The sequence below is a fragment of the Perissodus microlepis genome, chromosome 17 (genome assembly GCF_051167445.1).
Source record: "Perissodus microlepis isolate ML-2025 ecotype Zambia chromosome 17, ASM5116744v1, whole genome shotgun sequence".
NCBI classification, from domain to species: Eukaryota; Metazoa; Chordata; class Actinopteri; order Cichliformes; family Cichlidae; genus Perissodus; species Perissodus microlepis.
Genome location: NC_140477.1, coordinates 12,480,001 through 12,506,918, shown reverse-complemented (window position 1 = coordinate 12,506,918; position 26,918 = coordinate 12,480,001). Strand labels below are relative to the sequence as shown.

Below are 26,918 nucleotides of genomic sequence, written 5' to 3'. Positions count from 1 at the left end.
AGCGTAAATTACCCACACTGCTACCTTGTTTAATGGGCATGAGGCTGGTGCAAATCATTTGAGGTAGAGGGTTACAGGACAGTCTGCTTCATTTGTTCTACCTCTCCCACTTCCATCAGGAAGGTAAAGCTTGTCTTGTTTTCTCTATTGTGCCTTCTTTAACATGACCTTTATGGCTGTGTGCTTTCCGGGGCGACAGTTTGTGCTCAAATTGAGGGTTAAGGCCTGCCTGTTTAAAGTGCTCTAACTACCTTCAAAGGCATATGACGTGGAAGAGGATGGAGAGTCTCCATTATATACAATGTACTTCACTTTCCAGTATTTATTTTCCAGTATTCTTTTAAAGAAATTCTTTGATTTTAGAGTCACTTCTGAAGTCCTACTACAGTCCCGAGTTGAGTAAAAGTATCTGATTATGGATTTAACAAAGTAAACTTTTAATTTCCTGGAGCTGAAGCAAGAAATGGGGATTATACTTCATTCCAACCTGTGAAATAAAACTAAAGATGGAATTTGGTGACCAAAAAAAGTTGTGTAAACATGAACTTCTAAGAGGCTTCATGTAAAGAAATAGCCAGCCAGAAGAGTGACACAATGACAGATCAGGAGTGAGCAAAGTGGGAAAGATAGTGAGGAGGGTGGAGTGGGTGGAGGGAGTTAATGCACATAACACACTGCATCAAACCCAAGCACCGCTCCAAGCAGGATGCGTCAGCAGTCCATTCATGTTCCTCTATTTTCCACGAAAGGACGAGGCAAAAAGAGTGAGAGCAAAGAGAGCTCAAGTGAAAGGAAAACAAAGATAAAGAGTGAGGGGGCTGAGAAAAGAAAGAGAGAGAGAGCATGATAAAAGAGAGGAAGCCAGAAAGTGGGAGAAGCGGTGACCCATCAGCCTTTCCATACCACCAAAGCAAAACTGGAAAGCTTTGCCAGAGTCGTTGGAATGTTTGGAGTACTGCTGGGCACGAGGGGGTTAAAATATGGTTGCTGTGGGGATGCCACTGTCCATCTCTGACTTGTGCTTGGACAGCCTGTCCATTCCCCTAAGCCACAAAAGCCCCAGAAAGCCCCAGAACAAGAGACTATGAGCATTAAAAAAGAAAAAAAAAGAAAAAAAGGAGAGCGAAGGACAGCAGGAGCAAACTGGTTTTTGAAGAGGTAGATCTCTAAAAAGGTCTGAGTGCTTTGAGCTCACCCAAATACCTCAGGACACTGCAGAGAGTGTGAGGGAGGCAGGGAGAGAAAGAGGGTGTGAGAGAGAGCAAGAGAGGGTGTGTGTGAGAGAAAGAGAGAGAGAGTGGGAGATAGAGAGACGGTGCACGCTCTCTCTTTCGCTGCTACAACGGATCCTTTCCACATCGACGCTGCTGTTAACGTCACGCCTGTAAGCCGCGCTTGCCCAGCGCTTGCCTTCTCTGCCTTGCTCCTCTCCCAGTTGGACGCTGCATTTGCGAGGGGGTGCTGATCACCACAAGAAAAGGAGGGGGAGAAAAAAAAAGAAGAAGAAAAGAACTGGAAACAAGAAGAAAAAAGAAACAACCCAGAGAGAGGAGGGAGAAACTGCGCGCCATCCCTCCTCCCTCTAACCCACCTCGATCAACCCAGCTACAATACCCCCACTCCTCCCAGCACCCCCTTCCATCCCCCACCCCACTCCCCCTCTGAAGAAACTGACGGATTATTGGGAAGTGCACGGGAGGCAGGCTGCAGCTGCTGCTGTGTGTGTGCTCGCTACTGCCGCTGTATGCTTCGTGGGGATGGTGTGTGTGCGTTCGCAATTGCTGCTGTCGCCACCGCGGCTGCCGAGGCTGGAGCATGTGGCTAGTTAAGAGGAGAAAGAAGATAATGAAGGCTGTGTGTGTCGCCTAGCCTTTTCAACTGCTGCCAAGAGCTCCCCAGGAGGAAAGGAGAAAAAAATATAAAATAAAGAAGAATCAAGTGGACATGACACTGCGTTGAAAAGGGGAGCAAAGAAAAGAGTGCAAGAGAGGGAGAAGGGCTGTCAGACTGACCAACCGACCAACTGATTGACTACTAAAAAGTGAAAAGAGGAATACAGATAAGGAGGACTGTTTTTTTTCTGTTTTTTTTAACCCCTCCTTTCCACTACAAACAAAAAACATAGAACACTGGAAAGGACTGGATTTTTTTTTTTTTAATCCTTCTCTAATTGTAATTTCTTCTACCTCCCTCCCTCCTTTTGTTGTTTCCTGCCTTGGGTTTTGTTGCACAAAACAAAAAACAATACTGCGTGTGCATCTCTGTGGTTGCCTGGACTATGGAGACCTGGCTAAGGTGTTTAACGGGGGGATCAACTGTCGGATTCCAAGGACAAGCAAGAGAAGAGGAGCCGACAGCGAAGAGCGAGCAAGGGAGCACTGCTGCTTTGGGAGCCTGACTGGATTCCTAGCTACAGTCGTTTCCCCCCTCCTCTTTTTTTTTTCTTGGTAATCGGCACGTAAAGGAAGAAAAACATTCACAAAAGGGCCTTCGAACCTTTCTCTTTGGATGTATGGATTTACAAAAGGGCTCATCTTGTTTAAGCTCTTTGGCACTGATGCCCGTTTTGACAGGGCAAACATAAAAGGTTTTCTTTGCTGCTCTTGGATATAAATACATCTGATGCGAATACATCAGCTCTTTCTGATTGCAAAAAGGAGGGAAGCTATATATCTCAGTTCAAGGACCTGTAATAATAACTTGAGGTAGGTGTCTAGTGTTTCAAACCCTCTCTGCATCAATTTGTAACACCCTCCCCTGCCCTCTGTCTTGTAATACGGTTTTTGGTTGCTTAATTTGCCATCATGTTCTTCTCATACACATATTTCAGAAAAGCCAGTCCTCTCCACCACCCCATTTCTTTCTGCCCCTGAGCACAGTTCATGGAAATAAAATCACCCCTTAACTGAGGACAGGTCGAGTCCTCTTGCCCCTTAGCAACCACCTAAACCCTTGCTCTCCCCTTGCCCACATCAGTTCCCTTAACCTTATTACTTTGGCCCCATAAACAGTAGTGCTAGCCAAACAGCTGATTTCCTTGCACCCACACCCCCAAAACACCAGCCCCAAACATCCCCATCCTCCCCCCCAGATGATGCTGAATTATGAACGTGCCACATCATGAGTCTCCTGGGGCGGGTAGCTGTGCATCGTGCCAGGAAAGCCGCCCTGCTCTGTGTAGTCTTCCTGATGGTGCGAGCGTGGAGCAGCGCCTCCCTGGCCTTGGCGGGGGCGGCGGTGTCTCAAGGACCCCAGGGCTGTCCACCGCAGTGTTCTTGTAGTAATCAGCAGGGGAAAGTGGTTTGCACCCGTCGTGGCCTCACCCGTGTCCCCCCTGGGATTCCTGCCAACACGCGACACCTCAATCTAATGGAAAACGCCATTGAGGCGGTGCAGGCTGACTCCTTCCGCCATCTGCACCACCTTGAGGTGCTCCAGCTTGGGCGAAATGCCATTCGGCAGATTGAGGTGGGCGCGTTTAATGGACTCACCAGCCTCAACACACTGGAGCTGTTTGACAACCGGTTGACGGTGGTGCCCAGTGGGGCCTTTGAATACCTATCCAAACTAAGAGAACTATGGTTGAGGAACAACCCCATTGAAAGTATTCCTTCCTATGCCTTCAACCGGGTACCCTCACTCATGCGACTGGACCTGGGAGAGTTAAGGAAACTGGAGTACATCTCAGAAGGAGCTTTTGAGGGCCTACAAAATCTCAAGTACCTCAACCTGGGAATGTGCAACATAAGGGGTGATATGCCAAACCTAAGTCCCCTCAAAGGCCTCGAGGAGCTAGAGATTTCTGAAAATCTCTTTCCAATGATAAAACCAGGCTCTTTCAAAGGTCTGCGCTCATTGAAAAAGCTATGGGTGATGAACTCTCAAATCACAGTAATAGAGCGCAATGCTTTCGATGACCTATCTTCACTGGTGGAGCTTAATCTTGCCCATAACAATCTGAGCGCTGTGCCACATGATTTGTTCTCCCCGCTCAGGTACCTGGTGGAGCTCCACCTCCACCATAACCCTTGGAACTGTGGTTGTGAGGCTGTATGGTTAGCACGCTGGCTAAGGGAGTACATCCCTACTAATTCAACTTGCTGTGGACGTTGTCACTCCCCTGCGAGCATGAGAGGTCGACAGCTGGTGGACGTGGACCGAGGTGAGGGTGCTGCAGTCCAGTGTTCTGCACCATTCATTGCTGATGCACCAAGGGACTTGAACATCTCAGCAGGGCGAGTGGCTGAGCTTCGATGCCGCACAGCTCCAATGTCTTCAGTGCGCTGGCTCCTACCCAACGGCACTATACTGACACATGCCTCTAGTCACCCAAGAATATCAGTCCTCAATGATGGTACCCTTAATTTCTCAAATGTCCTTGCAGTAGACACAGGTACCTATACCTGCATGGTCTCCAATGCAGCTGGGAACTCTAATGCCTCAGCCTACCTCAATGTGAGTGCAGCTGAGCTTAATACATCCAACTTAAGTTACTTTACCACAGTGACCGTGGAGGTCTTGGGGCCAACCACTGAGATGCCCAAACCTAAAACTACAACAACCACTGCAGCTGCTGCAGGCGCTGGTGTTGCTGGGGGAGGAGTAGGCCTAGGGACAACAACTACAACTGCCTCTCCTTCTGTCTTTCAACCAGTCTTCATCTCCACCCCAACTGTACTGTTGCAAAACACTGACAGTCCACCAGGGGCAGCTAAACCATCTGTGTTGCCAGGAATTCAATCGACTAACAAGCCAGGCAAGTCTGGGCCTAGCCTTGATGAGGTGATGAAGACTACTAAGATCATAATAGGCTGCTTTGTGGCAGTGACACTATTGGCTGCTGTCATGCTCATTGCCTTCTACAAATTGAGAAAGCGCCACCAGCAGAGGAGCACCGTGGCAGCTGCCCGCACTGTTGAGATTATTCAGGTGGATGAGGAGGACCTTCCACCACCAGCATCTGCAGCCCAAGAGTCAGCTCTCACATTGCCTGAAATCCGAGACCATAACAGCATACACAAGTTGGACTTTATCAGCCACAAGACTGACTACAGCTTTCACAAACCCAAGGCTGAATACAAACCCCAGCCTGATTTCACACTTCACAAGCCGAAGGCTGAGTATACCACATATAAGCCAAATATGGACTTTAGCAGCCACAAAACCATCACAGATTACAACACACACAAATCTACGCCGGATTTTAGCCTTCACAGACCAAAGCCTGACTGCAGCCCATTTAGACCAGAATATAGCACCCACAAACCTAAAGCAGAATACAGCCCTTTCAAGCCAGACTTTGGTACTCATCCAAAAACTAAATCAGACTACAGCCCATTCAAACTAGATTACAGCACTCATCCCAGGCAGAAGAGTGACTTCAGTCCATTCAAACGGGACTATAGCACTCAGCCGAAACCTAAACATGACTACAGCCCATTAAAATCAGACTACAACACACAACATAGACCTAAAACTGAATATAGTCCATTCAAGCCTGATTTTGGTACGCACCCAAGACCTAAACCTGATTACAGCCCATTTAAACCCGACTACAGCACTCAGCCTAAATCCAAAACAGAGTACAGTGCCCAGAGATCTAAAACAGACAGTACCTACAAAGCTAAGGACCACTACACCCCACATAAGACTGCAACAGATTACAGCGCCTTCAAGACTGACTTCAGCCCCCACAAAGTGGATTACAGCGCCTTCAAGTCTGACTTCAGTCCACAAACTCAGAGACCTAAACTGGATTACAGTCCACATAAACTGGACTACAGCCCTCATAAGGTGGACTACAGCACTCTAAAGCCCAAATATAATACCTATAAACCGACTGGCCATGGGGCTAAATGGACAGACAACAATGTTGGGAACTCTTTGCCGCGAACCTTGCCCAGTGCCATCACAGCAATGGCTGAGCCCTATGTCGTAAAAACTCACAACAAGGAGAAGGTACAGGAGACTCAGATTTAAAAAGGCCCCTCCAAAAGGCTCTCACCCCTTTTCCCAGTTTCCTAGCTCCTACTCACCCCTCTTTCACACGCCCCTTGTCCTTTCCTCATTTAAAATCATGCAATAGAATGCACAACGAAAAAAGGACAGGACATACTTTTGTACAGAGTGCAAAACTTAAAAGACTGATGATTTCTTGTTGTACATGCTTATAAATAAATATATATATATGGACGAACTAAAATTACCATGGGTTGGTGATAGAGAAACGTATATTAAAAAGAAATTGAAACTATTTTCTAACTTGTAACTTCTATTTAAAATAATGAGTTGTTTAAGATGCTGTCTTGACTTTGAAAAATGAGGGTAGTCTTGTTTTAACAGAGGGCATTCTGTGTGATTTTTACACCATGCTACAGAGAATGCAGTGATAAGAAAAAAGAATATTTATACAGAGAAGACTTTCTTTAACAAAATCCGGGGAAAAAAAAAGGTCAGTGTTGATCTTTACAGGTTTATCTTGTAAAAGCACCAAGAATTTGTACTGTGCCAAATGTTATAAATGCAATAAAAAGGATTTTTGGAAGAAAAAAAAAAAAGTATTAGAAAGAGATGTTTTTTCCCCCCCCTTTCTCTTCTTTTCCTGGCGTATACTGTAACAATCAGCCAAATGCTTTAGACACTGCAGTAAGATGCTGCAGCTATACTTTAACTCTAAGTGTGCTGAATGAGTCAGGCAGAATGAATCATGGTGCAGAAGTGGATGGGGTTTTTTAAAATATCCCTCCACACGTCCTATTATATTATTTACAGCAACAATCTGCTTTTTTTATTTTTTGCTTACTTTTTGCTTTATAGCCATGAGTGACTGTCATGATGCTTTTATCAGTCTGTGGCTGATCAAAGCACGCATTTGATGAAAGTTTAAGTTCAACAAACATGTTAACAGGTTAAAAAGAACCGATGGTCTAGTCAAAGAGACATACAGCAGTGCCATTGCAAATACTTTAATTGAAATGCTCATGATATAATGCTTCAAGAATCCAATCTGTGTTACCTACCTCATTTTCTCTATTGCAAGGTAGTCTTATTAATCACAAACGTAATGAGTGAAAAAGGTGCACTTTGCCAAAAAATATAGATCTTCATATCTCTTTTCATTACATTTCCAGCTGTTGGGGCTTCATCAATCAGTATGGGGTCTTTTTATGGTGACAAATGCATTTGGGTCTCACTGTTAACTGTGCATTTTTCATCTTCAACAATATCACCCCTCTCAATCATAATAAAGCCACACAGTTCTAACAAAAAATGATACACAGTGGATAGGAAACACCGCCTGTAGTATTGTGAGACAGGTAAACCACATATTTTGTCTTTCTGGAATTCGGCCGAGGGGCATTAAAGACCCGCCAACATTTTCTGTGACTGTTTCTTTTCTCTTATTTAATGACAATACTGTGTCTCGAGCTCTGTTTGTTGAAATGTAAAAGAGAAGGTGGTGTGCAGTACACTGGGAGAACATTTCAGTAAACAGCAACATACCATGCTTGGAGTGGGCAACATGTGGGTGAGAGATGACCAAGAGAATACTACAAAAGATCTCCGTGGGAGTTGTGTTGATCATAATCATCACAACCAGCATAGATACTCCTTAGCTAATCAAAACATTATTAGAACGAAGACGTGAAAAGATCCACAGTCACAGATGTGTACTGGGAGCGAAGCTTATGGCTGGTAGTGAAGTTCACAACACCTGTTTACATAATCAGTAAGCGTGGCAAATAAAAAGCTGGTTAAAAGTAGTACTTGTGAGGTGAGCACCTAAAATATCTGAACTTGCCTCTTCGACAAGGTGTCATTTCCAACTTTGTGTCACAGGAAGTATAGCGACAGAGGTTAAATCTTAAACAAAAAAAAGGAGTGTGACATAAGCTGAGAGCATATCAGCTCAATATGCAATAGAGGCTAACAGAAGAGCAGACTGGTGTTTATTTGAAGGGGTAAAAGTCCAGTTCCTAAAAATTTGAAAAGGACAAGATGGAGATGAAGTGTGCTGGTGTAAGAAATGGAGGTCAAAAAAGACTGCTGAAGGACACAGCAAAGCACACCTTTTTACAAATGTTTTAGCAGATGTCTTGTGCTTGGAAACATCAAATTGTTGTAGAATAGGAGCATGTAATGTAAATGTATAATTTAGAGGTCTAACATTGTACATTACAGGGGTATGATATAACCATCCCAATGAAAAGAGACATCTGGAGAAAAAAAAATAAAACAAGACAAAAACGATGAGAGCTGGAAATATTTAGAGGCAGCCCAAAAGGAAAGAATCTCCTGATACACAATACAAAAAAATAGATTTTATGTTCCAATATGACTAACTTGAGAAAAACTAACCTACTGCAGTGCATCCAGGGCTGTCCAGACAGGCCACCTGGACAAAAATGAGATCAAATCAGCAACAGTTCTTGCTATCCTACCCTGCTTTTTCTGCCATATATTCATTTTGTAGTGTGCTGGGATACGTATAGAACTGCAACACAAAGAAAAGATAGCAAGTTGAATTATTTAAATTGAAGAGTTAATGTGACCACTTCATCTTGTACTGACCATTTCTAGCTAATTCTCATATCTCAGTTTGCATGCCGTTGTCTCCCACATCTTTTGTTTACTTGTAATTGTTTTGATAACTATGCAAATCCAGACAATGAGCTCCCGATTGTCTCTAATGGGACACGTGTGAGAGGAATGTTCAAACAAGTGTAAGAAAGCAGGATCAGCACGCTCTTTTTAAATAGATAATGTTGTGGGATTAGATGGATTGTAACTAACTGGACAGATGTAAGCACCATATTACGCATTCAGCTCTGTCATGACAGTCTATCATATGCTTGGCAGTGCTATATTACACCTCCTTTGCCCCAGTGAGGTATAGCAGGATGGGGCTTATGCTTCATCACACTGTTCAACCCAGAAGTAGAAAGAGAAAAGTATGCTGTGCAATGTGATCACATATTAAGCTGCACTGTGCTATAAAAGGCTCCATCATGCTAATCGGTCAAAATGGCTACAGGGTCATCAATCAGCCAATCAGCTTGCCAGTCGGTGAAGAGCCCGTCTCCATGGAAAACACTTCTCCACATCCCTTGCTCCTCCACATCATGTTTTTTCCTTTTCCTGTTTATGTGCTTCATTAGCAATCATGAAGCCATTTGAAAGAGGAAGCAGGGTAAGATGAACCTATTTAACCACAGCTCACCGAGCCTGTAGGGCAGGGAGGGAGACGACTTAGAGGACAAAGAAGATGTAATGATATAGAAACTAAGATATATCAAAGACATTTTAAGTGAGATTTCATGACAGATTACTTAAAATAAGTTATTGGGAAGGTGGAAATTTGATAAAAATTGATAAACAGACAAGTATAATAAGCAAAGAGCAGAAAGCAATCACAGAAAATAAGTACGCAGAAAAATGTGGCAGAACTCGATGTGGTGGGAGACTAAAAGAAATACAGAAGACAACATGGAAGTGATGAGAAGAGGTTAATTAAAAGACACAAAGAAAGATAAGCATGGTGGGAGAAAGGAAAAAAAAATGGAGGAAAAGCAATTGAAAAAGAACTAACCTGAAAATGAGGAAAAGATGGAAATAGAGCTACCAAAAGAGGGGAAAGGAATTCAGGAAGAGTGAAAGAAAGCAAAAGCAAAGGCACTTGGGGAAGAAGGAAACAGAGCAAATGTGATGCAAGAGTGCCAGCTACAGATGGAATAGGGGATATATAACTTGGCCGTCATGGCTCTCGCATGATTGGTGAATGGCCTGAACTGCACCACAAGGAGAGTATGTGTGTGTGAGGAGGGGGTGGGTTACATAGCAGAGTGCAGCAGATGAGAAGTGCTGATACAAGAAATGGACCACTGTGCTTGAGTAAGAGATACTCAGGAATATAAAAGCAGAAAGGAATGAAATGAAATAGCAGGGACGAGGTGTGTATGCTTTCATTGTCAAAGGTCAAAGTACTTAAACCTGCTGGAAAGTAAACATACTCGCTACTCTATTCAATTAAAAAAAAAAAAAAAGAAAGACTAAAGTAGTTCATTTTAAACTAAAAGGGGATTGCAGGACATTTCAAAACCCAATTATTTTGATGCAATCTTTTAATTAGGTTTTTTTCCTCATGTTAATTACCGTGCAGTATAGAAGCTGGGACGAGTAAAAGTATTTCTTTAATTTTAACCTACACCTACAGCCATTGTAATCAACAGCATCAGGCATGCAAAAGCCAACTCCTCAAAAACATATCTGCAAAATGTCTCCCAAAAAACAACAACAACAAAAAATCCAAAGGTGTTGCTTCTTAACGTTCAAGTGTTGTTTTTTGTGACAACTCTACAATTTGCATATCCATAAGCGCAACATTTAACCTTGCATTTTTCTTTTATGGATTAGTTAGTAGTACTAAAAAATATACTCCTGTTAATAACCGAGTATGCAAACTGCCTTGAATCCCCGGTTGAAGCGAAGGATGTGTGCTGCACGGTGCATACTCTAGGATTTCTGTGTGAACACTAGCCACTGTGCTAGTGGAGCAGAGGAGAGGATATTCTAAGCAGGCCTGTGAGCGTGCTGCCTTGTGAGTCAACATGAGTCAGGGCCAAAGAGTTGTTGGGTCCTAATGTCAAATAGAGAGACTGTAACAGAGAGCAGAGTCAAAGGTGGAAACGGCAAACCACAGCACAAAGACAGAAGAATAAAGTAGGGACGTGCTTATTATGACAAAATTTTGATGGTTTAAGGGAGTTGGATTATTGACTTACTCTGTGTTAATCATTTGGCTTTACTGCATTATCCTTACTAATAACATTACTACACAAAGAATGCGCGCCACATTGAGAATGCATTTTACGAGCTTTGCTTTGTAGATATTCATTTTGAAATATCAAGGAACGTTTAAGGAAGGTAATGGTGACAGTTGTGCATGTGGATTAGAGGAAAGGCAAGTGGATGCGTGCCGGTGCATCTGCTTCAGCTGTGTGAAAATGGATGCAAATAGCCATATTCAGTGACCAGCTGGTGATATGATTTGTTGTTACTGAGGTCAACAGAGGCAGAAGAAGAAATTTCATCGCAGTATCCTGCTGGCAATGTGCCTAGTGCAGTTGACGCTGTAATGTTGAATAGGTGTATGCCAATAGACTGACATACACCGTGGTCGAATTCCCACAGATTTTGCTGCTGTAACCGAGAGTGAATGACAGGTGGGCTGCTTTTTTTTTTTTTCTCCTCCCCCCACGAGCTAACCGCTCAAGTGTGTTACTCCCTGTGAGACAGAGTTTATTGCCCTTTTGGTGGGTGAAAAACATCCCTGTTTTCTTAACAGCAAGAGACGATGAAGCCTTACTTTTATGATCCCATCCAACAGTTGAGTCTTAGGTGTGTGTGTGTGTGTGTGTGTTTTTGTGTGTGTACTAAATCATGTCCACTGAGAGCAACAAACAGGGGACTGAGACATATGTGAGGTGGGGTATGCTGAGGTGTTTGTGCGCACACTAAACACAAATAAAGACATAAATACACACACGCGTGCGCACATAGACACCAAAGAGAGGGGGGGGGGGAAATGAAGCCACTGACCATTAATTTCACTGCTTGTTGAGATTTACGCCCTGGAGAGAAATCATCATCACAGGCACAGTATCACCAAGGAGACTGCACTCAGGATCAAACCTCATTCACTCACCCACACAAACACGTTTATACAGAAACGCACAAGAGCCAAAGCCACGCGGTTCAGATGCCTTTATGTCATCTTTACTGAACTGTTTTGATATGTTTACCCTGAAATGTATTAACGAGCTCCGGCTCCCCATTTAGCGCTGAAATATGCACAAGCTGCCAAGCAAATGTTCTGACCGCTGACCTCCTTTATAATCAATATTCCTGATCTTCTGAAAATTACATTTGCACTTCTTTGACACTTTTATTATCAAGCCAAAGAGAACACACATGTATACTGTAGCATAGATATGTCGTGAAGTGACTGCAGTGAGACGTTCTTCACTTCTTCTAATTTTCTTAGCCATTTAGGCATTCGTTTAGATTCATGCTGTCATGTGTGGACCACACGACTAGAACACCAATGTGACTTTTCAGAACTGTATTTGTGTTTTTGCCCTCCATCTTTGTACGTTTCCACGCAAAAGAGTCCATGAAAGACCAGAAGAAGCCCATACACAAAGTGTTACTGAGAAAATCTCTGCTTTTACGCTGCATGGGAAGAAATGAGGACAAAGGAAGCTTTTCTTGCAAACCAGAAGACTGATACTCAATGCAACTAGCAGTGCATGGAGTTTATGGAGAGCATTCTGGGACTTCATCTTTTCAAGGGTGACAATGTGTGTATCTGAGCATAGACATTTTGGTGATTGTGGAGGGGTGGGAGCGGGGTTACAAAATGGTGTCCTGTACTGAACAAGAAAAAGAAGAAACTGAGGAGGGGGGAAGAAAACAAAACAACAACAACGGACAAGGGAGAGAGAATGAACTGAGCTCAACGGTGAGGGCAAAAAATTCAAATTATCTATGACACTCCAATTTGGCACGTCAGAGGTCAGCGGCGTCGTATGTAAGAAGGAACGTAGGGAAAGAAGAAGAAGAAAAGGAGTGTGAAAAAGAGGCAGACAGAGGGGAGGGATAAGAACACAGAGCAATGAAGCTGAAAGGAGAATTTACAATGTGATTGCAATAAATAAGAAGCCCCTATTGTGTACTTTAAAGAAGAGCTCAGCGTTCACTGTGTAGTAACTGTAGGCTCATGCATTTACTCTGATGTGGACTTCAAGATGACAAGCAGTGTGCTAATATGAAAGACTTGCTGAGAAAATGTGCACCGCTGAGCACAGAATGGCAAAGGAAAGCAACGTCAAGAGGAAAGCACTGACAAGCTGCGTCGTGCAACAACGGGGCTGAAACACAGCTTTCACGTGGAGCCGAAATTATTCAGTCGCTGCAGCAAAATACAGCATGTGTTTAAGTGTGTGTGTGCGGTTGGGTCAGCAGTGATCTTTAAAGATCAAACTAATCAATAGTCAGTCTCTGTTTGCAGTCTATAGTTTAAGCCCCACTGCACTGTACAAAGTGGCGTCCAACCCACCCCTCACTTGAGTTTTTAACATTTAGTAGGGGGTATTTGAAAAATTGTCAGACTTTGCTAAGAACTTAATCTAAGTGGAATAAAATGTAAATGCAGCTCCTGTATACTCAAAAAAAGAAAGGGAGGGGAAATAAGCTCGCAAGCTGTTTTCATGGGGAAGTGGATTCAGGCACTAATGCCATCCAAAAGATTTAATGCAGCCCAAATAAACATCATCTCCAAGCATGCCTACTTAAAATGCAGCCCTTACTTTGAAGAAAAAAAATATCTAATGGCAGATCTGATGTGGCAGGGAAACAATGCGATATTTTTGCAAACATCTCTCTCTCTCTATCCCCTTTAATTCGGATTTCAAATAAATCTGTTTAGCGTTCGGTCTAAAGAGGGAAAAGAGCAGTGACGTGTTCTGCAAAGCTGTGATGTCCAGTGTGTTTTTGCTCTCTTATCTTAGGGCTGAATTTGGCTCCCTGTAACAACTGAAACACAGATGCGTGACAGCATGTTTGTCTATGTGAAAGTGCTTGTGTAGGAGTGATTGTAGGAGTGAACCTGTGGCAGTCTAACTATGCCACCTCCACAGAAAAACTGATCAAAGCATATGTCATCTCAGAAAACAGGCAAAAAGACCCAGTGGCAGTTTATTGAAGTCAGAAGACACACAAAAACTTACGTTTGTAAGATCTTCTGCAGTGGGACCAGCCTAAGTGAACGTCAGCGGAAGGTGAAAAAAATCAATGTAATTTTTAACATTTTGATGTTTAAGAAATAACATTAACATGTGGAAGGAAAAAGAAGTGGTTTGATTTAATTATCTAATAAATAACTAAAGTGGACTGAACCATCAGAGTCAGGAAAGACCCTAGGATGGCATTTTCTGCAGTACTGCCACTCCAGCACTAAACGTGACGTATAAAGATGGGACGAAGCTACTTGGAAAAAGTTAACCAATATTAAATTATCTCAAACCTGCATCATTTATAAAGGAGGCGACTCCTTTGGTTACAAAAGTAAGTCAAACTGTAAAGAAGCCAAAGAGAAAATGACCACACTGCTAACCTAATCTCCCCAAACATTTTCCTGATGAGTTTATGGCTTCAGTCGCCAGTTTCAATGTGATGTTCACGTTGTAAATAATGACCCCCCCATTAGAGCCAAAAAAGGACAGTAAAGCAGAGCATGCTTTAGGGTAGCGACCGACTACTCCCTACCACATAAGTATACGATGACCCTCAGTTTCTCAGTGAAATAATCCCCTTGCTCAACACGTGAAGTTTCAAAGCACCAAGAAGGGCTTCAAAGTGAAACGTCTCTACCCAGCGGGTGATGCCACGTTGGATATGTCCACCTTTTATATACAGTCTATTGTCAGCACTGCAGATACCCTGAACAGTGATTCTTTTTCAGGGACTTCTAAAGCACTTCAGATCAAAGATGTTTTCGAGAGCAGGTGAATCGGGGGCAATGTGGCCCGAAGCTGTACGTGACCTCAACAGCCCGGCTGATATGAGAGTTCCTGCCCGACGGGGGAGCCAATAATTAGCGAGGGAGTTATATTTCTCTTTCCCCCTCGCCACTCTAACTCCAGCTAATTAAACATGACCGGACACATCAAAGGCATATATGTGCAGACAGGCTTGTGTTTGTCCATCAATTATAGTTTTGTTGTTATTGCAACAAAAACAACTTCAAACCAAGTTTGTGCTCGAAGAGTGTAAACATCAGAGCCTGGTGAGCCCAGGAAAGGGAAAAAAAACGGAAAAATCACAACAGAGTGGTAATGTGCAAAGGGGATTTGAGAAAAAAAAAGAGGACGTGGTTCAGCCCATGGGAAGAATATACAGAGTGAGAAGAGGAAAATGATTAAAGTAAAGATTAAAACAGAAATGGGAGGCACAGAAAGGTTAGGGTTTTTGTTGGGGAGAGGAGAAATAGAGGAGGCTCAGGGTAGAGGAGATTTGGCAACTATTCACCATCCTACTCTGTTGGCAGCAGAGGCACAAACTGTTTGCTCACAGCAGTACATGCATCTATTAGTATTGTTCCAGGAGATAATAACTGTGTGTGTGATTGTGTGTGTTCTATGTGTTCCTGGATGTCAATTCTCAGCCAAAAGTGGCTAACAAGTTGTGATGAGGTGACAAATTAACAATATGGAGTGGCAGTATAACATGTATGTGGAAATAAGCGTTTGTCTGTGGGTGTGTCAGGCTAATAAATGAAGGAGTCTCTGTAGATGTGCCTGCTTTTCTCAATAACTGTTCATCTGAGCTACTTAGCATGTGTAGTGCCATCGTCACACTTTGGGTAAAAGCTGTTTACTGTTAGCTTTTCTTTACTAATGACCGCCTGCATGCGGGGTTACTTACACCCTCGGTAAACTGCATGACTCGGCCTGGACATCAGTCATACTCTGTGCTGCCGCCCACCACCATCACCACAACCACCGCCACCGCAGGTAAATTCAAAACCTGTGGGGAACTCGGCATTGAAATTTGGGCACGACAACACCACTAAAGGATCGCACATTAGATTGTTAGCAAACGCTAAACGCTCACTGCATTTGACATTTTGTCTAATTGAGATCAAACTGTATGCTATGTTTGTAACTATAAACTACCACTATAGTCTATGTTATCACAGCTGTAGTCATGTCAAAGCAAGCATGCAATCTGCCCGTTCCAAACAGGCATTATTTGAGGGGCCACTGTAATAGTGGTGCTAAATGTCAGCAGTGTAGAAACACCAGAGGCCACTGCGCTAACAAGACCACAGCTCCCTAACAACTACAGCCTTCATTAGTCTCAGATGCAGAACTACCAAAGGCTAACAAAACATTACATAGTAGGAGAATGCTAAACCTATTTCAATCTAGTTTTGGTTTGTTTGTTTGTTTTTTTGGAGTATGAACAGGGAACCCAGCTGTTGATAATGTGCAATGAAAGAAACCTTTTGGGAAAACACACTGAGAACTGAAAATCAGTAGAACAGAAGATAACCTGGGAGAGGCGGGACTTCATCAGGGAATTAGAGGAATATAAGCACTCCATGTCTTCCTAATTCAATTTCTGACTCCCAACCTCTGTCTAACTGTACATCTGGTATACATCCGGCCACCACTAAGATTAATAAAATGACTTAATGAATGTCACAAAAAGATAAATTACCATAGGCTTTGGAAGCAGCACGAGCATCAGCAAACACTCTCACTTTAAGGGAAATTCTCCTGGAAAAGGGAGCATTTTAAGAAACTGCAGCGCTATCGCCAGCCTTTCTGGGAACTTACCCTGCATACACCCCTGCACATTCAGAGAGAGAGATTCAGCCAGAAAAGGGGTTTAAAGAAACTACATTTCTATAGTTGGCCTCAATCGAAGTATGCTTATACACACAGCCTCCTGCCTGTCGCCCACTTCTACCATTAGCTCTATCTGGCTGAATTTAAAGCTGAGAGCCCAATCTCCGTTTGGATTTTGAATAGATTTTGCAAGGCTTGTTCTTCCCTTTATGCCCCCGACTGTCCTCTGGGAAACATAGAAAAAGAGGGAAAGGGAGGGGGAGGGGGAGGGAAGAGATGCTGATCGCTGACACAGCCACTGAGATAGCCTCTCTGTTGTTGGTAAGGGATATAAAGAAATGGAATGAGAGGAGAGGTAGATGCAAGGCGATGCTGAGATGGGGATAAAGGTGCAGGTGTGCCGACATTATGCTGGGGTAAGCTGGTGAAGGATTACTTCTTCAAGTCTCTCCTCTTTATGGCCTTTATTTGCCGTTTACTTATTCAGATCATTTGGAGCTACATTCCTTCTCATGCCAGGGTACATAGACACACGCACAGATAAATGGTAGCTTTGTGAAGGCAGAGGAAAAGGCCAGAGGGAAAAGAAAAGAGGAAACGGTTGGTCGAGATACGTATGACCTCAATGATGTTTGGAAACTTTTTAAAGGAAGCAAGCAACATACAACTGGCATGAACCGCTGACACAAAAATACTAATGGCGTGTGGAAGGTTACAAGCGGATTGTATGTGTGTGAATGTCAGTAAGTGCTCAGCTCTTCCGGTTTTGAAGTCTCACAAGGACTGAATGTCTCTTTTTATAATGGCTGCTGACTTCTGCGCCTGTACGTCCTTGTGGTTAAACCTAAAGCCAAGACGATGTCGATGTGTAGCAACTGCTGTGTTGTCAAGGGAACCATTAGCACAGAGATCAGAGTCGCGCACACACAAAAACTGCATTGATGTTGGTGATTTATGGGTATTTTCCACGCAAATGATTCCTTGTCAAAACCCCTACACATGGCATGGATTGCAAAACGCTGCAAGAGTTGATACATACACTACCAGTCTATATATTTGATGTATGTATGGCGGAGAAACAAAGATAAATACGCATCCGTCTCTCAACCTGTTAATATGTTATGAATCAACAGAATAGGATCAATCTGAACATCAATAAACCATAGGCACCCGAAGCCATTTCCTCAGGCAGGCTCATCTGTGATTCATCTGACACACGGTGAAGGACACGGAGTATAAACCATTTTTAGAACTGTACACTATCAAGAGCAAACTGCAGCACAGAAAACTGCAAGACGACCCAAACAAATTATAGTATTATTCCAGGTGCAAATGTCAATAAGACATTTATTTCAGGAGTGCTTCAGAAGGAAATGGCTTCAGAATTCTCCCAACTGTGAGCATAATATATTTGCTGATAAGAAACGTGACACTATTAATTTTGCCTCCGATGCCAACTGCGTGTCATTTTTGCTACAGTGTCAACCAATGTTCGCGTTTAGGTAAGCGCCTAGCAACCCAGCAGCTCAGAAGGCAATGCAGCATGAGGATTTGGGCGTTTGTGTGTGTTCAAAGTGAGTGAATGAAACTAGCAGCATTAAAACAAAACCCTATTAACCTTCTTAAAATGACCCAGAGATGCCACGCCTATCACGTCACCTTACAAATATCATTTCAGGATCATGTTTAAGTTTCGCACTTTTGTCTATTGCTTTAATTACCAGCATCCAAGAAAGATAAAAAGGTATTCATATATTTCATCAGCTCTGTTCTGAGTTTTAAACAGCAAGCCCCATTTTTGAATTTCAATCAGTCAGTCCGCTCTTATTATCATTTTCTTTATTTGCCATCTCTGAATATCCCTGACAGCGCTGCATAGACAGGTGGGATATAATAACAAATTCAAACAAGCTGGAAGGCGGAATAAATGAAGCCAAACAATAAGACGAGTAGTGACGTGTTTATTGACACAGCCGCTGGCTATCTGGCTGGCTGCCTCGGGTATTCACAGCCAGACCAAAATCCAATATGTAGTTTGGCTATTTTCCTTTTAAGTGAGATAGACCAGTACAAGTAGAGAAAGTGCAAATAAAGACACGACAAAGACAACGGAAGCCTTTTTCCCCCCACTTCCTTTTCCTGCTGCTTCTATTCCTTATGAAACACATCCAGTCTTCTGTCCTTAGGTTCAGTAATAATTCAAGGAATGTGTCTATGAATGTGAGCACTCACACTGATACTCCATGTCCTATACCTTCATTTTGCCCAACTCTATGTTTAAAAATCCAGAAGCAGCAAAATGTAGTGCGGGAATAAAAAGAAGTGGAGTGTAGAGAAAGACAATAAGAGAGTGCATTATACCATTGCCCTCACTGACGTGGAAGAGCACTGCAGTGCCCTTCATGTAGGGGATAGGCTAAGAGGATTCAGTGGGTCCCTGTGTGCACCGTGTTGCAGTCTTAGCACAGTTTGCACGTTATACTTATCAGGGTGGACGATGAAGTTGCAATTTCATCACACCGACTCGCACACACACACTAAACACAAGGTCGCCCTTGTAAACGAGTTGTGACCATAAAGCAGAGAGAAGGTTTCTACCTCTCTCTCCATCTCCATTCAAGCCCATTTATCTCCCCGTCTGCGATGGCGCGAATGCACCGTAATTCACTACTTTCAGGGAACAAAGAGGCAGAGCAGTACTTAAATTCCAAACTGCTGCAAAAGTAAAAGCTGGACTCCGCCTGTGACACCAATTAGTCCAATATAATGCAGACAAGCTTTTGTGGGCAACAAAATTTATGGTCAGAAGTTAACTAAAACCAAGAATAATAGCAATACGCTCATAATGTGGGATTCAAGCTTGAACTTTTCCTCTTTTTTTTGAATTGCAAACTTGCATGGTTTGCAGAGGTCATGCAGCTAGAGCTTTTGGGTTTGTTTGTTTTTTCCAAGTAAGAAACCTATCTGCTGTCAGAACCGAAACAAAATAATCGCACTGAGATCGGATTGGTTTCAAATATCTATGTCAAATTTAAATACAACATTAACACTTTGTGCTTCCTTTCAGATTTATTTTACTGTCATCTCTTAAATGAAAACCATTAAAAACGCCATATGGGTCGTTCGCTACTCTTTGCTAATAAAACACACTTGTGTGCAACCGCTTTTGGCAACAAGCTACCATATGATAGGAGAAGCATTAAATATTTCTTGTATGGATATAGTCCAAACTGGTCATGCTGCTAGGCTAGTGCCAGAGTTATGAATGCATGGGGACAGATCCTGTCTGTGGTTATAAAGCAGCAGTAATCTGGATATGGGGCTGCCTTCTGCAATCATGGTTTGTTTAACTACAGCATGTGATGGGGAAAAAGGACCTGAGGGCCAGTTCACCGTCCCCACAGTCTGTCTCGCTGACCAGGAAACCACACCATGAATTATTCATCGCGTATACTTATTCTCCGTCTCTCACGCGCACACGCAGCACGAGTATGCCGAAGTATGACAAAGAAACTCGAGTCAAAAATAGATAGCAAAGGCAAGGCCAATATAAGCAACAGAACAGTTGTGGGGGGGCAGTTGTGTGTGAGAGAGCACAAGAGAGGAGCAGACATGGTCAAAGGCTGTGAGATCCAGCACTTGTGTAATCGACCTCTCGCCAAAATAATTCAAGCTTGATCGGAAATCAATGTGAGAGCATGGAAGACGTGAAGAAATTCGATGGTGTCCTGCGGCGCTGTGTGGCAAAATAGGACATATAAAAAAAAAAGGGGTCAGATCCACGAAGGGGGTGTATGTGTGAGGAATGCTAAATTAAGTGATCACAGTTGCAATGATCACAGATGTACAGGGACAAATAGAAAAGGCACACTAAGTAACACTTCAATAAACCAATTGCCACAGTGTGCCTTTATACGCGAGCAGAAGGCAAAAATCCTCTTCATATTACAAAGGCATTGGGTTTATTAGCATTTAATCAAAATGCTCACCAAGAACAGTTATTAAAGCAGAGAGATCTGCACAGGCAGGCATTAGCAAGGCATCTGTGCTGCCACGCTGGCACAGTGACTCATCAACGCTCCACAACACAACCTCCTGCAGGTCTGAAGGCAGCCTTTGCCAACCCCCACCCATGGCAGCCTGATGCACACAGTGTTCGTGTCACAAGGTGGAAAATGCGGGTGGGGGTGAGGGGTTTGGGGGACCTCTTTTAGGCACGAGGGGGCCACGTTTAGGACAGCATGCGACACCACGTGAAACCAAGGGAATGAACCCCTACACAGAAACTGAAGTAAGTGCTCTGTGTGTGTGTCTGTGTGTGTGTGAGCACTTTGGAAGTTAAAAAGCTGGTTCATTTTTCAAATTTCTTTTGCTAAAATTACTGATATCTTCCTATGTTTTCAGCTATTTTTTTTATTGTCAAATACAGCTCAAGTACAAGATGAAAATAAGGCTTCTCTTAAACTGCAAAGTATCTAGTAATTCAAGCTCAGAAGAAAGAAGATGTGCAATCACTTGGAATAATCATGTGTAGCTTTTACTGTGTGTTATTTCAGGTTTAGTCAAACAGAAGGCAATTCATCCGAGTGAATGAAACTGTTGTATTTGAATGCTGTATCTATTGTGGATGGTTACTGAAACTATGGTAGGTACTTTGGTTTCCCAAGAAGTCGCCACCACTGATATTGGGTGTGTGTTTCCTTAGTCACCTCAGGTTAATCTATAGTATGATTTTTTATTTTTTTTTATTTTTTAAATGGCAGAGAGGTTACACACTACGAAAGGGACCTTTTTTTATGTCAATGTGCATGTTTTTCTCAACTTGATATATGTGAGAAAAGGCTATTAAAATGTATGCAAAACAGAGGTAAGTGTTGTTGAGTAGGCAGTCAGCGGTATACACTAGATGAGAACACCCAGACTGAATGAGGTCAATAGAAGTGACAGTATACGTAGGCAGAAGAGTGCATCACATATTACTGTCCACTTAGCCTGCTCTTATCCCAGCTCAAACACGCCATCCCTGCACCCCCCTCCCGTCTTATTCTTGCCTCCTCTCCCACCTGGTGAGGCAGTTATGCAACACCAACAGTTCCAATCAGGGATCCTTCCTGTGTTGATTACTCCAAACACACTGAAAGATAAAAGAAGAAGAAGAAGAAGAAAAAAAGAACACAAGTAGATGCGTTTTAACAGAAACAAATGGTTCAATCCTCAGAGCCTAAGAGCTAGTAGCCTTAAAATACAATGCATCATCTGACGTATCAAGCAGATGATCACACGGCAGCCATCTCACTGGAATGATCACTGGGCCTGCAGCATTTTAATGAGCCACCGAGATGGTTCAAATATTATTTCACTAACTAATATCTTGTTTATTAACACTACAACTCTAAATATATCCCAAGACTAGCTGAGTCATCCCACATAACCAACGTCAATGCAGTAAAATTCTTTCGTTCCCCTGCCTCCTGGTTAGGTTGAGCTTTTGAAGATGCCACGCAAAAACAACAAAGAAAAATCAGCGACTAGTGAATTGACTTTTTTCCCTTTTTTTTGTCAATGGAAGGTGGGAGGTGAGACAAATTAAATGGAAGACATCAGAAAAGAAAAAGGAAATGTCTGGGGAGTGGTGTTTACCGATGCATTTTTTTTTTTTTTGCCCCTGCTCAGAATTCTATGCTGCTGTTTTGGTCCCACGCTGGGAACGGGAGCAGTGTCTGTCAGAGATTAACACTACACAGAGTGTGAGGAAGAGAGAGGGATAAAGAAAGACAGAGCTGATAAACACAAAAGTCTTCTTTTTATTTTTTTTTAAACAAGGGGAATCAGAAAGCGCGAGAAATCTTTTTCTTTTTTTTAAAGAAAACAACTGAGAGACACAGGAGGAAATCTGTGATGATGGTGGCAGCGGTAGTTGTAGTGGCGAGGGGGTAAATAGACTAAGATGGAAGCCAAGGCCTCTCCCCTCACTGGGTGCCACATTAATTATGCATGTCTGTATCAAGAGAAATTAAAACATAGCCGTGTAGCAGTTTAAAGATAAATTGAGGAAAGGAGGGGGTAGAGGGAAATGGGCGTTAAGGAGAGAAAAGGCTGGGAGCAAATGTCAGGCAAAGATTTCAAACTGGACGCTGAAGACAAGAAAGGATTTATTTTATTTCTTGAAAGGGGACCAGAACAGTGGTACAACAGAAAAAAGAGATAGAGAGCACTGCGTGCTCATTCCAGCAACCAAACTCAATTTCAAGGCCACAAAGAGAAAGAAATAGCTAATTAGAGCAAAAAACGGAGGTGTCGGAGTGGGAGAACGTAGTGGCCACTGAGTCAACATATCGTTAGCTCAACAAAGCCCTAGAAAACTAAAATTGGCTGTCGAGCAGCGTAAGCAGGAAAAATATTTTATGAATGCAAATGGCTGCGCCACCAAGACCCAAAATCAAATGGTATTCACGTGAGGCCACCTTAGGAGGAGCCTCAAAAGCCGCTGCAATCAGATGCTATTCAGAGATGAACCAACAGCAGAATCCCATGCTAATGAAATCAAATGATCCACATTCACGTTGGAGTGAGACACACCTTAATAACCAGTTTCATTTAGACTCGCTGCGATCTGCAGGGATGGGAAAGATGGAGAAAAAGATGGATTCAAGGGCAAGAACCAGTTCTTCGATCTGTCTATCATCGGTTTAATTCTGTAGCTACTCGCTTGCCTCAATAAAGCGACTACATTTCCTGTCACCTCTTCATTCCAGCTTTCTCTCACACGTGTGTTCTCTTACAGCTAGATGTGCACTTGAGCCAATTTGTTCACTGAAATGTAAAGATTTTTTTCCCCTCAAGGTATTCAAGAGACATCATTAGACTGCGTCATTAAAATACTTTTCTACTCAGTGATTCATCATCTACTAACTTTCTTTCTAATAAGTGACAGCTTACGTATGTGTGAATGCTTAACTCTATTGTTAGCTAATTGAATGTGTCCCTCTCAAGAGTTTGACTGTGTTTGTGTTCATATTAGCCCAAACAGGAGGTCGGTGCAGCCAGCCAAACAGCCGGCCCCCACACTGGGCTCGAGACTCATTATATGGCTCGGTCTTTCCTGCTAACTCCCACCTACCTGTGAAAAACTTGCTGACACCACCAATGACTGGCAAGGGAGGAAATGTGTGTCAGAGTGTGTGCATGAGCTTGTATGGATGGATGGATGAGGTTATGTACATGATGGCAAATCCTCAAAGTCAATTTTTTTCCCCAACCAAAATAAGCATTTCATGTCTTAAAACAGCTTTGATAGTCAGCTAGACTTTGGAATCATTTGGGCATACAAATGTCCACAGTGTCAAAGAACCAGATGCGCGCGCACACACACACACACACACGGTTGGACAGAGAGTGCAGGAAAGCACCAAAACAGCACACCTGCACTGCAGCTTGATGGTAAAAATGTTCAGATGTGGGGAGTTAAAAATAAATAAATAAAAAAAAAAGGGGGGGGGGGGGAGTGCCATATGGATATGTGAACGAGGTTAAAAACTCTATTTTCATTCCAGGGGGACTTTAATTTAATCTGTAAAGAAAACGTAATCTCCAAAGACCGTGTGCATCTTGTAGATTTAATCATATATGCATGAGAGTGTATACATGCATCTGTAAAAACAATAAAAATTCAGATCATATACCTGCTCCTCGACGTCTGCGCTTCTATTATCAAATTCCCCAGTTGTTTGCATCACTTTTTTAACAGTCCAGGCGTTCTGAAAAATCTAGGTTTCTCAAACGCATACAAACACACACACGGGTCCACCTGTGACGGTGGCTACTGGCTCCATTTTCATTACAATTAAACATCAGAGGACAGTGGAGTTAGCCACCCTACGCAAAAAAAAAAAACCCTTTAAGACTGAGATAAGAATGGAGAGGAGTAGTTTTAAAAAAAAGAGAGGAGAGACTGTGTGTGTGTGTATGTGTCCTGGATAAGTGGTGGCAGGATTATAGCTAGTTCCATCATGGCTTTGGTCCGTTCACTGCCTCCTATAAAAACCTATTAGCATGTGAATGAAGAGGCACACAGTGGATGGAGTTTTCTAAAGCCCAGGAGCACTGATCCACTATCAGGTGAGTTTTCCGTAAACTAGAATAAGCACTGGAGGATGGGGGTGTGTGTGTGTGTGTGTGTGTGTGTGTGTGTGTGTGTGTGCTTTTGAGGGTAATGGATTGGGATTGTGTCCACTTCTGTCAAAATTCTTGTTGAGATTTGCCAACACTTTAATGCACCTGTAATAAAGCTCATTTGGGAGTAAACAATTTAATCAGCTTATTAAAGCTAGTGGCCCCATCTATGGACAAACTGCCTTCATATTAGGTTTGACGGAAGGAAGGAAAAACTTGGATTTTTCGATAGCAGAATTCAGCTAAAAGAGCTGCTCTCCCATCTGCTGTTTAAAGCACAACACACATTCTTCTCACATCTCTGAACCAAAATGATCTTATGTTCAAAGTAAAGTAAAACTAAAGTGTAAGTGTGAAACTAAAATGCTGCAAAGTGGATACTGAAACTCAGACTGTGAATAAGAGAGCGAAACAGAGGAAGTTAAGCACCAGAACAGCAGAATATCAAAAGTGCCCAACATGGAGCTGGGCTTTGAAACAATAAGAACTGGGGCCAAAATGTTCCACTTCATTGCTTACCTCCCTTTGCAGCACCAGCTCTTTGGTGAACAGCATGGCCTCGTCACTAAAGGGTTCAGCCACCTGCACGCCTCCGGGCGTATTCCGGGAACTGCGTGGACATTCAATACCTGGCCAAAGACAAAACAGTTGCAGGAGTTAAAGGTGAGCACAGCTGCTACTCAAAAGAACAACAAGATGCCCAAAATTGGTTTAACATTATTTGGTTTGCAGAGCCAGAACAATAAAATAAAATTTTTAAAAAAAGGCATGACTGAGTCAAATTATCATTTAGAGGAAAAAAGAAGAAAAACCCCTCAAATTACATCCACATTTTCCAGGCGCTCCTGACAGCTTAGACCACATTAAGCGCGTTCCTCGTCCCTCTTAAAAGGTCAAAAATTGTTTGGCCGCTCAATTGTACAAATGTACGTCAAAGGCAAAACAGAGATTAACCAGCGGCACTATGATCTGCGCTAAATGGATAATTGGTTGTCAGAGGTCATACCTGAGTGCATGAAGCACTTCTGTAGAAAAACATTTACACTAATAAATTTTTGTCTTTGGATCCTATGACATGAACTTTGGTATATTTTCAAAGGCTTCTTTGTTGTTGTTTTTTTTAAATAGAAGAGAGATGGGAACGAATAAGCCTGAGAGCAGAGGTGAAGGGAAAGAGGAACGAGCAGGTATAAAGGTGCTTGTACTGTAGAATATCTACATCAACCAGTATGAAACTAAAAAGATATGTATGCATGCAACAGAGAATTTATGTATTTAAAGGTGCCCCAGAAACAGCCTTCAGTTCATGAATGTATGCGAGGATCTTAGTCTTATAAAAAAAGGCTCTGTTCACATACTGAATTTGTCAATAGGAAAATTGTACTTAGTAGTCAGTATAATCTTTTAATGATATAAGTTTGCATGTAATCATTAGTGTTTAGAAGTATATAGTTGGTGGCATATTGAAAGAATGTCTCATCCTAGGGGGTCTGTGACTTTCCAGGGTGTTTTGGCGTCCACCCCCACATCCTGGGAGCATGGGAAGAGGTCGTACCTTGTCTTATTGTTTTACGGTAGGATTAACGTAGCTATATCTGTTTTAGTCTAAGTGCTTTTTGGTTTGATGAACTGCTGGACTTCGAGACCAGCAGGTTTAGGGAAGTCTTTATGGGGTCACACTCTGACCCCTCACACACACACACACACACACACACACACACACACACTGAAGTATAAATAAAGACCGGGGCAGTTTCTCAGCGCGAACCTCAGTGCTGGAGGCTGCCCTTGCTAGCAAGAAGTTCTGTGTGTTTCTCTTCTCTGAGTCTTTACTGAAGAAGTGTTTTAGAGTATATTTCTTAACAGAATTGTACATGTATAACCTGTACTGGAGAAGATATGTTTCATTGACTGAGACGCCTCCTCCTCCTTTTATTCCCTTTCATACATGATGATGTGAACGCTCATGGAATCTCTTTCAGATGAAGATTCAAATGGAAACGGTGAATATAAAAACATAACAGCTTTATTTATTTATTTATTTTTGTATTCGTTTGCATCCAGTTTTCTCCAAATACTTCAATTAATAAGCAATTAGTGTCACTTAACCACTAAAACAAGCAGGTTGGTGCTCTATTGTTTTATGCAGAGTAGCCTAATGATAGATTCAGTTGGGAGTTCAACCCTCGAGCGCTGTGCTAATAAAGCAACAGCTCTTTCCTACGGTCTTTTCTTCCCTCTTTGACTCAAGGTTTAATTTAATGAGCTTCACTCGAGTGACAGATATACTGCCTCAGGATGGACTCACAAATACATGACAGAAGAGAAAAATCA

At 42.6% G+C, this 26,918-nt stretch overlaps 2 protein-coding genes across 2 annotated transcripts in view; one reads left to right on the top strand and one right to left on the bottom strand.

Annotated features, from left to right (window-relative positions):
- The window catches only part of snd1 (staphylococcal nuclease and tudor domain containing 1), a 178,402-nt gene that overhangs the window by 91,271 nt on the left and 60,213 nt on the right, over positions 1–26,918 (bottom strand). Inside the window, exon 16 of the mRNA XM_084909460.1 lies at positions 25,104–25,213. Coding sequence (XP_084765586.1) covers positions 25,104–25,213 — 110 coding nt within the window. The remainder of the gene's footprint in view (positions 1–25,103; positions 25,214–26,918) is intronic.
- lrrc4.1 (leucine rich repeat containing 4.1) lies at positions 1,241–7,379 on the top strand. Its single transcript, XM_084909458.1, has one exon. The coding sequence runs from the start codon at positions 3,121–3,123 to the stop codon at positions 5,977–5,979; it is 2,859 nt and encodes a 952-aa protein (XP_084765584.1). The 5' UTR covers positions 1,241–3,120; the 3' UTR covers positions 5,980–7,379.

Excerpts from the sequence above, each read along its gene's own strand:
- lrrc4.1 (XM_084909458.1), top strand. The coding sequence starts at position 3,121 with ATGAGTCTCCTGGGGCGGGTAGCTGTGCATCGTGCCAGGAAAGCCGCC.